Source organism: Canis lupus, chromosome 1, assembly GCF_048164855.1.
Source record: "Canis lupus baileyi chromosome 1, mCanLup2.hap1, whole genome shotgun sequence".
NCBI classification, from domain to species: Eukaryota; Metazoa; Chordata; class Mammalia; order Carnivora; family Canidae; genus Canis; species Canis lupus.
In genome coordinates, this window is record NC_132838.1 from 50,986,623 (window position 1) to 51,003,458 (window position 16,836).

General features: G+C 42.4%; 1 protein-coding gene across 1 annotated transcript in view; it reads right to left on the reverse strand.

Annotated features, from left to right (window-relative positions):
* Window positions 1-16,836, reverse strand: part of PRKN (parkin RBR E3 ubiquitin protein ligase) — a 1,297,938-nt gene that overhangs the window by 194,755 nt on the left and 1,086,347 nt on the right. Inside the window, exon 8 of the mRNA XM_072830092.1 lies at window positions 7,091-7,152. Within this exon, the coding sequence (XP_072686193.1) occupies window positions 7,091-7,152 (62 nt within the window). The remainder of the gene's footprint in view (window positions 1-7,090; window positions 7,153-16,836) is intronic.

The window sequence follows — 16,836 nt, forward strand, 5'->3', positions numbered from 1 at the left end:
AGACTATATGACTCTTAATCTCAGAGTCATGAGTTCAAGCCCCACATTTGATGTAGAGATGACTTAAATAAACCTAAATAAATAAATAAACAAACAAATAAATAAATAAATAAAATGCCATCTGTGTGCCAAAGATTCCATATTTATCTCTCCATCTCTGACCCCTGACCTCTGTCTCCTCTGAGCTCTGAATCATATATCCAAATCCTGACTTGCCTCCTTCTCAATGCTTTAGGCCTATCAAATCTGTTCAGAGGTGAGCCCCAGCTTCCTCACCTCCATTCTCACCTTCCTACCACCTTATGGCTCTCGGTGAGATAAAACTGTAGGACTCCTTCAGCTTATGAATCCCTGAGACCTGTGTCCTACCTCTGGATATTCACTTCCTTCTCTTTCCTCTGCCAACTGTCTTGATCCAGATGTTGTCCCAATTGGAGCAAGACTGACATTCTGGAAATGTAATTTAGTTAATGCCTGCCCCCTGCTTAAACTTTCAAGAATTTCCTATTGAACTCAATCAAATCCAAATCTTTTTTTTTTTTTTTTCAAATCCAAATCTTGATCATGGCCTACATGGTGTGGATGGTCTTCGTCTTTCATCACTGTCCCTCTTGCTCATTATCTTCCAGCCACATTGATTTTACTTAGTGGCTTGAACAGAACAATCTCTTTGCCTCTTGGGTGTGTGTGTCACTGAACATGTGCTTCTCTCTGCTTTGAATGCTCTTCTATCCAATACTGAGATCCCAGCTCAGTGAATAGTGGGTGCCTTCTCAAAATTTATGGATCCTTATCTAAAATACGTCAAATCTCAATCACTGTTTGTTTTCAACATAGCACCTACCATGATTTGTTCTTGTGATTTCCTTGTTTACCATTTTACCTAACACTAGCACAATAGTAGTACAATAAAAGATAATCACAAAATATTTGTGGAATACATGAATGTTTGAATGTTGTTTCTTCATAATTCTGGTGATTAGTGATTGAACCTAAGGTGGGGGAACCTGGTATAAGTAGAGGTATTTCTGAAATGCCGTTCTTCTGAAGGCTCTCAAAACCCTATGGACTGACAGATATTATTCCTGGTGGGGTTTTCTGTCCTTTTTTTTTTTTTTTTTTTTTTTTAAGGCTCACCTTAAACTTTGGAGTAGCTTAATTACCTACTATGTGATGATATCTTTGCCAATTAGATTGGACTTGGAGGGATGAAAGATGCTTTATGAACGTGAATTATAAACACAAGTCAGAGACAGGGCCAAAAAGCTAATATAAATGTGTTACGTTAAATTACAAGGAGTTTTAATTATATTTTTATTGTAGGAAGGTAATTATTTATAGTGTTTAATGATTTATCTTTAATCTAGATCTCAAAAATCAAGGGCCTTTTAAGGACCAATGAAAATGGAAAGGAATCACATACAAAGAAATGAGATGACTGATAAGCATCTATCTCCACCATCCAGCAATGGATTCAGTAATTAAGCAGTATCTGTGTGCATCTTATCAATTCACTTTTAGGTGCACATCACACTTATTTTATTGCCTACCTTGTTGCTACCACTTCAATCTATTGAGTGTAAATAATGCAAGTAGTATTTAAATCAGAAACATTTTCGCGTAGCACTTAATATTTGCAACTTACATTGCAATCCTATTGATTCACAAAAATTCTAAGACATGGCTGACCATTTCTCTTCCTTTTCTACGAATGGAAAAGCCACATTAGTGAGCGACTGAAGTGATGTGTCCAAGGGCACTGGTAACACACATTAATATAAAATCTCATTTTGTCAAGTAATAAAATTTGCTTCAAGCATCAAGAGAGAGCCTAAATGCTGTACCAGCTCCCTGAAAGGCTGCCCTACCCTAACCTGCAGGAGCGGTGGGGCTGGAATGCTTTGCTTTCTCTCTGGAGCTCCAGTCACCATCTGCCCTGAGGACACTAGCTTTTGTCATGTATCATCAGGATAGAAATGTCCCAGACTGACACCTCCGGTTAATATCAGTCCCTGAAGCAGTTCCTGGCTCCCCTGTCATTCTCCTATCAGACCCCCATGCCCACGTGGTTCCGTACATTGCTTTGCCCTACTCTGCCCTCCAGCTGCCCCAGCTCCTGCCCCTGTGCTGGGGAAGCCAGGGCCAGACAGTCCTACCTGCCCTGTGACTTCAATCTACACCTACTGTTCCTCTCACCTTCTTCCCCCACTGAAACTGGCTTCTTCCCTTTGACACCACTTCCCTGGCAGCTCCCTCAAATACTTTCTGCACTTTGTACCACCAAGCATTGCTCTGCAACGCTCTAAGTAGAACAGTTTTCTTCTCTCCTGACACCCTTTGAGTTTCGGACCACCAGGTTCCACTGGGTGCACTTTCTCCTCTGCAGGAGCTCCTGAGCCTTACCTCCTTCAATTTCTCTCTCCCTGCTCCTCCTGCCCCCATTTCTTGAAGCTTCAGTTTGTGGCTCACCAGCACTCTTTCCCAGTCTGCTCTGGTAATAATTCTGGAGGATCTCAGTGTCCACATGGGTCACCCTTCCAATGCCCTGGCTTCCCAAACTTTTGGCCTCAACTTTTCCAGTCAACTTTTCCTCTATACTAACTCGGCCACCAGCACTCCCGGCCCTCCCCTGACCCTGCCATTGCCAGTCCCTGCAAGCCTCCGTAATCTCAATGTCAAGAATCCCATTCTTTTTTTTTTTTTTTCAAAGATTTTATTTATCTCTTCATGAAAGACACACCGAGAGAGGCAGAGACACAGGCAGAGGGAGACGCAGGCTCCCTGCGGGAAGCCCAATGTGGGACTCGGTCCCAGGACCCTGGGATCATGACCTGAGCCGAAGGCAGATGCTCAACCACTGAGCCACCCGGGTGCCCCAAGGATCTCACTCGTCAGCTAGCACCTACTTTTCCAGCTAAACCTTGCTAGTACTCAAACTCTAAAATCTCTTTGGACTCACTGGGACCTAGAACTAATGGACCAACTACCTTTCCCATTCCCCTTTCTTCTCATCCCCCCCCCCCCCACTCTCTTGTGTCCTTGGGGACAGGGACATTGTTCCTGACCATCTCTCCTCTCCCCTATGTCACCAACCCCTACTCCTTTACAGAGTCACTCCCAGTGGCCTATAAACATGCCTCAGCTTTTCCTGTAAAAGAGAAAATTATCTTGATTCCATATTCCCCCACCCCAGCTACCTCATTTCTTTGCTTTCCTTTACAGCTAAATTCCTCAGAAAAGAAGTTACCTACATTTGTTGTCTCCCATTTCTCTTCCTCCTCTCACATGAACCCAATTCAAGCAATTCAAGCAGGTTTTCCCTCCCTGCCCTCTCTCCCCCATGGTCAAAGTCACCAATGACCTCCAAGTTTCAAATTCCATTGTTCATTTCTCACTGGGCTGGTGCTTGGTCAGCAGGAGGCATGGATGATCAGTCTTCCTCCTAGAAATGCTTCCTGCCTAAGGCTTCCAGTTCACACCCTCTTGCATTTCTTCTCACCTTACTCCAACCACACCTTATATTTTATACTTTTTACATGAAATGAGCATTACTGATGGTCACTTCAGAACTTCTGTACTCATTTATTCCCTAACTGTACTCAGTTCCTTTCCTAGATGTCACCAGGATGCTTTCCGGCACACCCTTTATGTCTTTACTGACAAATTACCTGTTCAGTGAGGTTATTTCTGACCACCTGATATAAATTTCACCTCTTCGAAGCCCCAGCTACCACTACCCTCTTTTTGGTTTTATTTTTCTCCATGGCCATAATAACCACCTAACATAATGAATATTGAACGTGTCTGTGTGTACATAACATCACAGTTGTCCATTGGTATTTCTTTCTCCCTCCTATATTCCTATAACTGAGAATGGTATCTAGCACCTGAGTAGGTAGGTGCTCAGTAAGTATCTTCTGAATGAAAAGAAAGAAGGAAGGAAGGAAAAGTGCTTTTTCAGGAAACAAAGATCAAATTGTTGTGATAAACCATGACCCCATGTTGCACAACTAATCAGAATAATAGTGATTTAGATTGTGGCTCGATTACAATTCTAGGAGAATGCAAAGTGGCCTGACTTGTATGCAAATCCAAGGAGATGATTACAGTTGGCTTCTTTCCCTACTAATCACCAATGACTCTAACACAAATAGGGAAATAATTTGCAAATATTGGTACAAGTTAGAAGAGAGGGCTCCATTATCTGAGTGGAAATGTCAGGGCAACAATCAGTAATTCTTACTTTAAGAAATCTCTCAGGCTTTCGCAGGAAAATGGCTGGGAGATACATGTGTTTTCCTAAATAGGTATGTTTGCAGGAGTCAGTTATTAATTCTTACCTACAATGAAGGATAACTGATTTTGATTACAATTGAATAAACACTATGCCTGCTGAATTCTGGATTTTGCAGTATGAAAATATAAAGGAGACATTCTGAAACCTGTTAAATCAAGGAATTGAAAATAATTTTAGTTTTTTTATCCTCCCCCTATTAACTCCTTTCTGGTTTTTTTTTTTAATTTTTATATTTAAAATTTTTTAATTTAAAATTTAAAATTTTATTTAAATTCCATTTGCCAACATATAGTATAACACCCAGTGCTCATCCTATCATGTGTCCTCCTTAATGCCCATCACCTTGTTACCCTATGCCCCTACCCACCTCCCCTTCTGCAACCCTTTGTTTGTTTTCCAGAATTAGGAGTCTCTCTTGGTTTGTCTTCCTCTCTAATTTTTCCCCACTCAGTTTCCCCTCCTTCCCTTATGGTCCCTTGCACTGTTTCTTATATTCCACATATGAGTGAAACCATATGATAATTGTCTTTCTCTGATTGACTTATTTTGCTCAGCATAATACCCTCCAGTTGTGTCCTCGTCGATGTAAATGGTAGGTATTCACCCTTTCTGATGGCTGAGTAATATTCCATTGTACGTATATACCACATCTTCTTTATCCATTCAACTGTTGGACATCGTGGCTCCTTCCACAGTGTGGCTATTATAGACATTGCTGCTCTGAACATTGGGGTGCAGGTGTCCCATCGTTTCACTACATCTGTATTTTTGGGGTAAATACCCAGTAGTGCAAGTGCTGGGTCATACAGTAGCTCTATTTTTTACTTCTAGAGGAACCTCCACAAGTTTTCCAGAGTGGCTGCACCAGTGTGCATTCCTACCAAGAGTGCAAGAGGGTTCCCCTTTCTCCACATCCTCGCCAACATTTGTTGTTTCCTGTCTTGTTAATTTTAGCCATTCTCAGAGTAAAGTGATATCTCATTGTGGTTTTGATTTGTATTTCCTTGATGACAACTTATGTGGAGCATTTCTTCATGTGCTTGTTAGCCATGTGTATCTTTGGAGAAATGTCTGTTCCTGTCCTCTACCCATTTCTTGACCTGATTGTTTTTTTGGGTGTTGAGTTTGATAAGTTCTTTGTATATCTTAGGTCCTAACCCTTTATCTGATATGTCATTTGCAAATAACTTCTCCCATTCCATAGGTTGCCTTTTAGTTTTGTTGACTATTTCCTTTGTTGCACAGAAGCTTTTTTTCTTGATGAAGTCCCAATAGTGCATTATTGATTTTGTTTCCCTTGCCTTTACAGATGTGACTCACAAGAAGTTGCTGTGGCCAAGTTCAAAAAGGTTGCTGCCTGTGTTCTCTTCTGTGATTTTGACAGATTCACATCTCACATTTAGAACTTTCAACCATTTTGAGTTTATCTTTGTGTATGGTGTGAGAGAATGGTCCAATTTCATTCTCATGCATGTGGCAGTCCAATTTTTTCAACACCATTTATTGAATAGACTTTTTTCCCCACTGGATATTCTTTCCTGCTTTATCCAAGATTAGTTGACCATAGAGCTGAGGGTCCATTTCTGGGTTTTCTATTCTGTTCAATTGATCTACATGTTTGTTTTTGTGGCAGTACCATGCTGTCTTGATCACAGCTTTGTAATACAGCTTGAAGTCAGGCATTGTGATGCCCCCACCTTTGGTTTTCTGTTTCAACATTCCTCTAGCTACTTGGGGTCTTTTCTGGTTCCATACAAATCTTAGGATTATTTGTTCCAACTCTGTGAAGAAAGTCCATGGTATTTTGATAGGGATTGCATTGAATGTGTAAATTGCTCTGAGTAGCATAGACATTTTCACAGTATTTATTCTTCTAATCCATAAGCATCAAATGTTTTTCCATCTCTTTGTGTCTTCCTCAATTTTCCTTTCTGTTTTTAATCTAGTGTTGGACACAGTTATCCAACTTTACAACATACATGTATGAAAGAAAAACATACTGACCAAAAACGCATCAATAAAACTCATCTTCCTTTGCATATTCCCTGGTCAGATGTGGCAAAGATGTCCTTTGAGTAAAAGCCAGTAAGAGGGTGAGGTAGGTCTCCTTTTCATGCTGTCAACTATTTGGTGTAAGCATTTCAAGAATAACTTGACATCAAGGTTTAACATAATACCATGGAAGCTGTAATTCTATACAAAGATTAAGAAATTTACTTTTATGCAGTCAAAAGTATGTGTGTATAATTCAGCACCCTGAATTATTTACTTAGCACATCCATTTAGAATCTGTCATCTGAGTACCACAGTACTTAAATAATCTACTTTTAATGGGTCATCCTTTGTATATAAGTCACAGATTCACATCCAGAGAAAGCAGTCGCAGTGAAATATGGAGAACATGCACAAAGTGCAAAGGTCTGGTGAGAGGAGCTCTCACACTCACCCACAGACATCATGTCAGACCACCTGCGACGACTGATCTCTTAGGCATCATGCATCTGGGCACTTACTTGTTTGCTTATCTGCCAATACGTTATGCCTGCTTACTGTCGGCGTCCTGAGATGAAATACTCTGGCAGATAGCAGATGTACCAATTAATAACCTGTCAGGTCTGATGGATAGAAGAGGAAAAGAGTGTCCTCACACATATCTATGGTGTGGCTTTCTTCCCCATTTTAGGGCGCCAAGGGTCAGGAGACATATTCTGCCTCCCTGGAGAGAGCCCAAACTGTCTCATTAGTGTCTATCTTTCATGACACTGTGGCGCTGCCTTTGAGAGGCTGACTCACCTGCTCTTCTCCAAGAATCCTGAAGTGATGGAGCTCTTTAATCAAGGAGTTGGGGCAGCCAGCTGTTGGAGAAAACAATGAATCACAAACATGTTATTACCATTCTGTACAGTAATGTGTTTTTATGTGCAGTTCTGACTATCAGCTGCAGTATTATTGTGGAGGACGCAGACACCTACCTGCACAACATGTTCCAACCAACCACACAAAAGCCATACCTTTGAGGGAGCTATGGCTGCTGTCCAGGTCCCCACTGTGACACTGGGAAGGAACTGCAGGTGAGCCTCACCAGGACTTTTCTTCCTTCTGATTGGGATCTGGCCTTTGTGGGGCTTTAGGCTCCCACATCGTTTCTGTCCAGTGTGTTACTCTCCCTCATAGAGAACCAGGATTCTGACCAGAGTGGGAGAATTGGTGAGTGTAGGTTCATTGCCCTTATTGACCACACCCTGTTTCCTCGCTTTGCAGGCAGGGACCCTGCACACAGAAAGATAAGAAAGAAGACAGGGCAGCTGGACACCGCGTCTTCATGGGGTTTGGTTGTAGTAGAACCATGCCTGGTTCTTTCAGGAGGATCTGTCATGACCAGAAGGATCCTGTTTTTTGGTCTGGAAAGGAGTTCTTATGGAAAGGACTCAAGAAGAGAGCCAGAATAGTTTGGGTGCTCATGACCTTCCATTCTACCCAGTCGGTAGGAGCCTCTTCAGGCTTTCAGATTTTCTTTCTCCATTTGTAAAAAGAAAGAAGTAAATAAATTATATATATGTATGCCAGCACATGCTTAGTTATCATTTTAGTATATGTGCTGCCAAAGCTAGCACATTTAAGTTATGTTCCATCTCTATCTTTTTAACAGAATAATCCTACATATTACGTTGTAGTCATTTACAATCTTAACTCTAGTAACAAAAATTGACATAAAAGCCCATTTCTTAGATACAGTCTATGGATTACATAATCTGTTGAAGCTTCTAGTGAGGAATTGGGTTGCATGCACAATGTACCAAAGCAATCACTGTGCTGTTGTCCTTGTTACTCAGCATTGAGAAATAAGGAGGATGGAAAGTACCAAGGACATCGGTCTAGGGAGGACAGGCTGAGGAAGGAGGGAGTTGTCATCATCACAGGGGTGAAGGAGTTATCCTTTGCCAGAGAGATTCAATTTGTGCTTGGTTCTAGAAGATAGCATTATAACTAATAGGCAAAAATGACAGCAGTAGACTTTGGTTCAATATAAAGAAATTTCTAACTTAAAAATGGACTACACTGCCTTATGAGCTAGTAACTGTAGGTTTTCAGACACAGGCTAAATGACTATTTCCGCAAGATATTGCAGAGATGAATTTGACAGAGTCCATTCCAGTTCAGAAATTCTCTGGTCATGTAAAATGCTGAAACACAGTTTTAGTGTTTGATGTTATATTTGACACAGTCTTTGATATAACATTTCATACTTTGAGAGACTGGTTTGTAAATGCTTACCAAAGTAGTACTAAGGAGTTTTAAAAATATAAACACAATGTAAACGGGTGATGTCACCACCTGACAATAGACCAATAAAATAAATGAAAATCCTGAGATGGATATTTTGGCAGAAAACATAGCAGGTTAATTGCCTCAGGCACACCCAATGCTATAAAGAAAGGAAGCTAGGTCCTTGACATTAGAACTGTGTTTGTTCAACTGGATGCCACAGGCATGCAGTCTGAAGGTTCTTTTTGAGATGCTCATATTAGATATTGTCATAACTATCTAAACAATTAGGAGAAGTCATGCTGGATTATTTGTTTGGCTGCCATTTAACCAAAAACTATAGTGGAAGTTCAGCCTCATACCAGTTCTAGAGTTTTAGATCATCTTGGGAATAGGAAGTTCTGTGAAACTCGTAAGGAAAGAGCTCTAGGGATGTGTTCCCAACAAGTGGGAGGCCCATGGTCTGGTACCAAGTGTAGGAGGTGCACTCGGGGGAGGGACCATGGGCACAGGGACACCAAGCCAACCAGCCAGGGCCTTGTTTGCATCCTGGGGGAATAGTTTAGGAGCCGTAAAATGCCAGCATCTGTGATACTCAATTCACAGAGCTAACTGGAATACTTTTTTTAAAATTTACATTTAACTTATTAACTTTCACTGGGTCCTTCCAGTTGTAGGAATATAAAATGTTTATGTCCTCATTTATATTGAGATGTATTTAAAAGGATACTATTTTGCGGAATAAGTCTATTCAACCTTGGAAGTTTTAGAGGATTTTTTTTTTTAAAGTAGTCCTCCATGTCCCTCAAATTTGAAAAAGACTTATTTGACTTCATTTAATGCCAGGTAGAATAAGAAACAGAATTTAAAATTAGCCTGTCTTCAGGATTTGTATTCCAACACTCTCCTAAGATGTAACTACAAGGATTGATGTCAATGAGGGTTCCAATATAAACATCTTTCACAGAAGACTAGATAATTACTTGTAACACCTGGAAGGAGGAATAAAGTATAATAAATGAGGACACATATGGCATTAGTTACAAGGGAAGATGTGTGAGGGGTCAAGATTTTTAAGAGACCATTGAGGAGCATCCTGCTCGCTGCGGAAACATCAGTGTGGGAAATGGACAGCCCCAAGCTCCCTGTGAAGGCAAGTTCCCAAATTACGAAACTAGAAACGTAAGACACACAGGGAATCCAGTAGTGTGAGGAGGGAGGTTGGGGTGCCAGGAGAAAGAAAGAGCCTGGCAAAGAAGGATTCCGTGAAGAGTGTTGTTAATGTTGGGGCTGCACTCTTGCTTTTTCCCAATTCTTCACACAGAGCCTCCTCCTGCATGGCAATGGGTCATCTTCTGGAGCCACCATGGCCTACTTGGGTCAGTTGAATCCTCACAGTGCCCAGCATTCTCTGCCTTCAGGCTCCCAAGGGGAAATCTTTTCTCGAGATCATAGAGAAAAGGCTCCTATTAAAATGTGCACGTGGTGAGGGGACATGGTGGCTGGGTGGCTCCATTGTTAAGCAGGCAACTCTCGGTTTTGGCTGTGGTCATGATCTCAGGGTCATGGGATGGAGCCCAGTGTCTGGCTCCACACTCAGTGGGGAGTCTGCTTGAAATTCTCCCTCTCTCTCTCCTTCTGCTCATCCCATTTGTGCATTCTCTCTCTCTCTCTCTCTCTCTCTCTCAAATAATCTTTAAAATAAATAAATAAAATGTGCACATGGGACATCATGCCACCCCCCGCCCCATAGGGTTTCCATCTCAAAGAAGGCAGTGGCTTTCTAGGTCCTCCACCCTCTGAGCCTTCTCTCTCCCTCCTCATCCCACCGGGCTGTGATCGCCTGCCTGCTCCTGACCATTCCACACACTGCTGTCTCCAGCCTTCTGTGCTTGCTGCTCCCTATCCCCAGAAAGCTCTTGGCCCTGACATCTGCATGGGGGGCTCCCTACCTCCTGCATGTCCTTTCTCAAACGTCACCTTCTAAGTGACACTGCTTGGGGTGGCCCTGCGTGAAATTACAGCCTGTTTTCACTCCCTTGCCCACACATCCTCATCACGCTGTATTTTCTCCAGAGTGAAATCATCTTCTAATGTACCTTACACCTCATGTACTTTATTCTCTGTTGCCAGCTGCTGAAATGCGAAGGTGACACATGGAAGGATGGTTGCTGTCTTGTCCCTGTGGTATCAGCCATGCCCACAACAGTGCCTGGGTATGTGGCACTCACTCAACAGCAGGTGCTCTGTGGATGAGTCTCCTGCCATGTGGTCACCATGGCACATGGTGGCTGGGCAATGGTGGCACCCGGGAGGGGGGCTCCCACACCACTCCTCTTCCCCCTCCCAGAAGCCTCAGTTCTGACCTCCAGCCCTGCAGGTGCTTTGCTTCCTGTGTATTGGTTACATGGTCTTTTCTGACCACTCATCTCTCATGCCCTCCAGGACCTCGCACCTTCTTTTCCTTCTCTGGGTCCAGTCTTGCCAATCACTGCTAGTGTAGCAACCGGGGCTGGAAGTCTAATAGAAACCACGCCATCTCCCTGATGCTGCACCCCTGCTGAGTGGTCAGGCCCTGGCTGTGGCTGGCCTTTCACTTTTCTTTGGCCAGCACCCCCTCACCTCCCTTGGGGACTCACCAAACCATCACCATTCTTCTTAATTAACCTCTAACACTTCATTCCCAAAATAAGACTTCACCTGACACAGGTGTAAAGCTCTTGTCATGAACATGGAGACAAGGGCCCCAGCCCCCCCACAAGGAAGGACCATGGCTGAGCTGTCTAGGGACAGTAACAGAGCCGTGCCCTTAGCTGCAGACAGTTGCCTCATCTCAGGTCATGCCTTCCAGGGACCCCAATCTGCTGCCCAGGACAGCACCACCTAGCTGCGTGGGCTGCACCTGCTCCGAGGCTCTGCAGGGGCTGAGGCTCTGTGGGGCCTGAATGACAGTGTGATTCCCTACTCTGTCCAAGCTGGCTCCCTTCCCCTCCTTCCAAGGTGCCAATCCAATAAACACCAGTACTCCATCCTCTGCCTCAGCCTCGACTTCCAGGGAACCCAGCTGGTAGCTTTCAAGGGCGCCATCCCTGAATTTCATATCCCCTCCTGATTATGACCCCCTGTATCTATCCATCTCTACTCCTCCACACTAAAAGGGGAAATAGTGTCTTTCTCAAAACAGGGCTCATTCTTCATCTGTCCTAACCTGTCCCTGCTCAGCCCCTAGTAGAACTAACGCACCAATCATTCCCTCTCCTTATGCTCTGCCACTTTGTGGCATGTTCACTTCAAACAAAGTGCTATTCAAGTCTTCCCTTTAAATATTCAGCAAAAATCCAGCCTTGAGCATGCAGTTAGCACCTTCGCTTCCTTTCTCCTTTCATACAATGGTCTCTGAGGAAAAGCCTACAGCCATTGCCACCACTTGAAAATAGCAATTGGAGCTATGGATTCCAGAAGCGAAATACCGAAATTGGGGATTTCATGCCCTTTAATAAAAGTTCCTGCGGTCAAGGCCTGGATTGAAGCTCTGGTTGTACACTCACTAACTGGTTATGTGCTCCTGGATAAATCAGTTACTCCCAGTGCCGAGATCTTTTACCAGGAATAATCCCCATCTCCATCTTGAACAGCAGTTTTCAAAGTACGTGAAAACAACACAGAATGACAAAAAAATCAGAATGACAAAAAAATTGATAATGATATTAATAGTGTTTCCACATATGGCTGCTGCTACTTCTTTTAAAAATTTCCTGAATTTAAAAGGGAAGTGGCTACGTGAAACAATTGCTGCATGATCTGTTGTCTTAAGAACTAAAGGTCAGGACTTCTTTTTTCAGCTCTGATGTGTGAAGGGATTGGGAGTTATTATTCTTAACTTTACAACTAGGAGAATCTGGGCAAACTGAAAACCAGCAACTTTCCTTAGACCCATGAGAGAGCAGGTGTCACCCTGGAATCTCGAGAGGCAGGCAAATCCAGCAAGTGACAACTCGACCTGCCAACGTGGAGTGGAAGCCATACAAACCGCAAATGGGTCGGTTTCAATGGACCGCAGATTACAAGACGGAGACTGTCGGAGTGGTTAAGAATGGAGAGAACAAGACCTGAAGGATAGACGCTGAGCCATTTCCTTTATCAGAAAGGAAGATCTGGGGAAGAACCCCCAGATCTCAGAAGAAATTCCATAATATGTTGGCTTGAGCAGGTGATTTACCAAGTACAAGTCCCAAGACTCTCAGATGGCCAGGGGTGCAGTTGATGTGATGGGGACCCGACCACTTTCTCTAGATTTGGCAGATCATGACTTGCTTGGGGAGGGCAAATGTGAAGCTCTAACTCACTTGCAAAATATACTAGATGATGAAAAACAAAACAAGACAAAAACCATACTAGATGATGGTTTAGGGGAGAAACGCTGGATAGTAGAATACGCACGATGCCAGGCATTTAAATCTGTTGTAATCTTGCCTTGAAAAAGAATTGCTGAGGAAATGAACTGAGTAGCAGTGCTGCATCCAGAGCTATTTTGGGTGTCCTACCGAAGGAAAAGAAATGTCAGGTTGGCTGTGAAGGCTTTGCAAATCTAGCTGCGTTGAAAGCACAGACTAAACGGGCACGCTTCTGTGAATGAAGAACATGTGTAAAATCAAGAATGTGGGAGGCGGGGACATGCCTATCAGGACACAGGCTTCTTCCTGAACATGCCTGCAAAAGAGCAAGTGGTGCCCAGACGAGAGAGGTATTCCCTGGTTGTCTCTGTCCCGTTATCCCCCTCTGCCACCTGCCCTGTGGGTGGATCCCACAGCCTCTTTACCCCACATGCAGGGGTGGGGGTGGCACTCTCAGTCCCAGCCTGTCTCCCTCTCTCCATTCCCATTTCCCTGGCCCTGGAGGAGATGAGAAATAATGAGGAAGCTAGAACAGGAGAAGGAAATGAAGTGACAGTCCACCCCCATCACTAACCAGCTGTGCAATCTTGGGCCGAGATACTGTGTCAGCTTCAAGCCTTTACTTCCTCTTGTAAAATGAGAGTAAGGATATTAAACTCATGGGCTTGCTGTAAACAGTGTGTGTGGGTATCCACGTGTTTGTATACATATTACCTAGTAGAGTTTCTTGCACACGGTGGGCTCCTAGCAAATGGTAGCTGCTCTTCTGAGGGCCTCTGGAGAGCGGGGGTGCTTGTCAGACTGCGCTTGAGATGGTTGTTCCGCTGCCCTGCCAGAAATGCCTTGTTGCTTGAACCCTCAATGTTTAGAGGCCAATTTTGCTAACGGAGCCCAGTTCCCTATGACATATTTGAGATTATTAGGGCAATCTGCTGAGAAACAATGGATCATCAAGTATGTGTATGTGTTTATAATGTGCATATATACACACATAGATATACTCACATGATCATACGGGCTTAGAAAAGTATGGCTAGCATATGTTTAAGGCTTTAAGTTTGTTGCCTTTTGTTAATTCATTTATCCATTTACTCACTATAATAAACTCAAGTGATTAGTAAGCAATTTGATGTTTTTATTTGATATCATAAAACTTTACAACATTTTTTTACCTTTGAACTAGCTGGAAGATTTTTTTTTTTTATCCCACTGGTCATTTCAAATTGCATCATTTACATATCTGTATCTACAAAGTGAATGAATAGAGGCAATCGGGAAAATTTCCTGAACCCCCAGATCTCCCGGCACATGCAATTATCCAAATATGCATAAGGGAAACTGACTCAAATTTTCCACAAAAGGGACAGTTAGCAACTGCTTCATGTACCTTCTGTTTAGCCTTCTGAGTCAGCCGTAACGCATAGTAAGGGCATCACTTGCGTACACAATCAACAGATGGATGATTATGGCAAACAAGCTGTGGTTTAAAAACAAATATTCTACAAAGATGTCAAAGAAGAGAACTGACGACTCATAATTCTGTTTAGCCAGGGCTGATCTGCTTTTTTTTTGTTGTTGTTGTTGCAGGAGGTGGAGGGAGCTCTGGTTTCTACTTGTGGCTGCGTGTTTGTAATATTAAAGGCTATTTACCTTTTGTCACCCAGGTTGTGAGCAAAGCAAATGATAGAGCTGAGTAACTGACAATTCTACCTTGAAATTCTACCTCTAAATCCCAGACTCTATGCGTTGCAAACTACTTTCTGCCCTGTCATGGTGGTTTAACAAAAATGGATATTAGATTTTGCATATAAATATGCCACAAGTTCAGAATTTCATAAACATTATTTTAATCCTCCAACTAATAAGATTAGTCTGTTGAACTTGAACACACTTCTTGTGTTTGGGGGGAGGAAAGACACAAAGACACCAAAAATCTACTCACAACAGAGAAACAAAAGCAACACAAAATTTTAGAGGTTAAAAGCGTACATCATGGAGTGACTGAAAAAATGAACAAAAAGGAAGTAGGACGACGGGCTTTCTTTGGTGGTAGAGCCAGTCTTTATATTCATACTGCACATCACTGTATTTTCCAAAAGAGATAAGGCATTCAGTGTGAATGCATTGCCACACAAAGCAATGGCAACTAATTAAATTGAGTCACAATGCATTTTTAGGGGCACCTGGGTGGCTTCGTCAGTTAACTATCTGATTCTTGATTTCGGCTCCGGTCATGATCTCTGGGTTGTGAGATTAAGCTCCTGAGTCGGACTCTGCACTGGGTGTGGAACCTGCTTAAGATTCTCTCTCTCTCTCCCCTGTCTCTGACCCTCCCTTTACCCCCTCTCTTAAAAAATTTAGGGCTCCCATGTGTAGGCCTATCACAATTTCTGTTGTGTTTATTTGTTAACATCTGCTTTTCCCACACCAAACACAGACTCCATGAAAACAAGGACTTGCTCAAAGCTTCAAAGGACATGGGAACTGTGTCTAGCCCAAGGGTAATACTCAATAAATATGTGCTGAGTGAATATATAAATGAAGGGGGAAAAGTCATTGCCTTCTGGATCTTACAAACAAGAGCTTTGGAAAATAGATGACTTTATAAGCCTGTGTAGAGTTAATTAAGGTCGTATGAGAGAAAGTCTATTTGCCCCAGGATCAGTTTTGTAAAATCTCAGAAATTAATTATTTTGTATTTTAAATGCAAGGTTTAATTTTTAAACACAAAATATTAACATGTCACTACTTAAGCAAGAAAGGGTTCTTGAAATGTTCCATTTTCTACTGGCCTTGTCAAAATAAGGCTAACTTTCAGCGAGAGTAGATTTCTAAATGGAAGGCAGAGGCTAGGTCTGCTGAGTGGCTTCAGATTGGGGCCACCCTGATGAGTAATCAGACCACTGTGGAAACATCAAGATATCTTCCTTAAGACAGTCACACAACTGCCAAACACTATCTGATGATTTTGTTTATATCAATGACAATCTTACCTAATTCCTGTATTTTTATGGACTGCCATTTAATTTCTTCAATGATCAAAGACAGATTTATGTAACTCATAGTCATGTATTCAAGAATGAAATGTCTTCATTTTTACACAACTCTTAGCTGTCACTATCCCTAGATGAACCCCTCTGTCAGTCCAGAATTCTCTTCTACAATGTTACTTATCAGCTGCATTTCAGACTTTGTCTCAAGATTTCAGTGACAGGGACCAGAGGACCAGAGGATTGGCCAAAGAATTCCATTCTAATAATGAGGTGTTCTTGTGGGAAGAAGGATCTTTCCACATACTAGTTGTAGCTTTGAAGTGATAGAGATCATATCTAATCCTTTTAAGCTTTTACTGACCTTTCTCCCCTGGGGGAAATACCTATTTGCCTGCAATAATCTGTGATATATGTGAAAATTTATATGAAGCATCCAGATGTTCATTTCCCTTCCCTCTATTCTTAGATTTGAGCTTGTAGTTGGCAATATTCCTGTTCAAATGTGGTATCAAGCAAGTCTCCTATTTATTTGTTGTTGCCACACTCATCCATGTATTTGGCATCAGATACCTGAACAGACACTGTGGAGCCCAAGATTGAGATTTCATGGTGCTTTTTTCTGAGAAGGCTTTGACAGATGTACTCTGTTTGCAAGGTCAGACTTCTTAGATGAGAGTTCTCATACTTGTTCATTTTATCTTTGACATCACACCAATGGGTTTCCTTCCACCCTACTGATAAAGTGTTCTATGATGCCCACTCTGAACTTGGGATCCAAGAGCTCAGTTTAGAATAGTCCTCAACTTGTTGGCCCCAGGGGAAAGTGTAAAAACATGTCACTTATTCGTATATTTAAAAGTCATAAATCAAATTAAAAAGCTGTTAA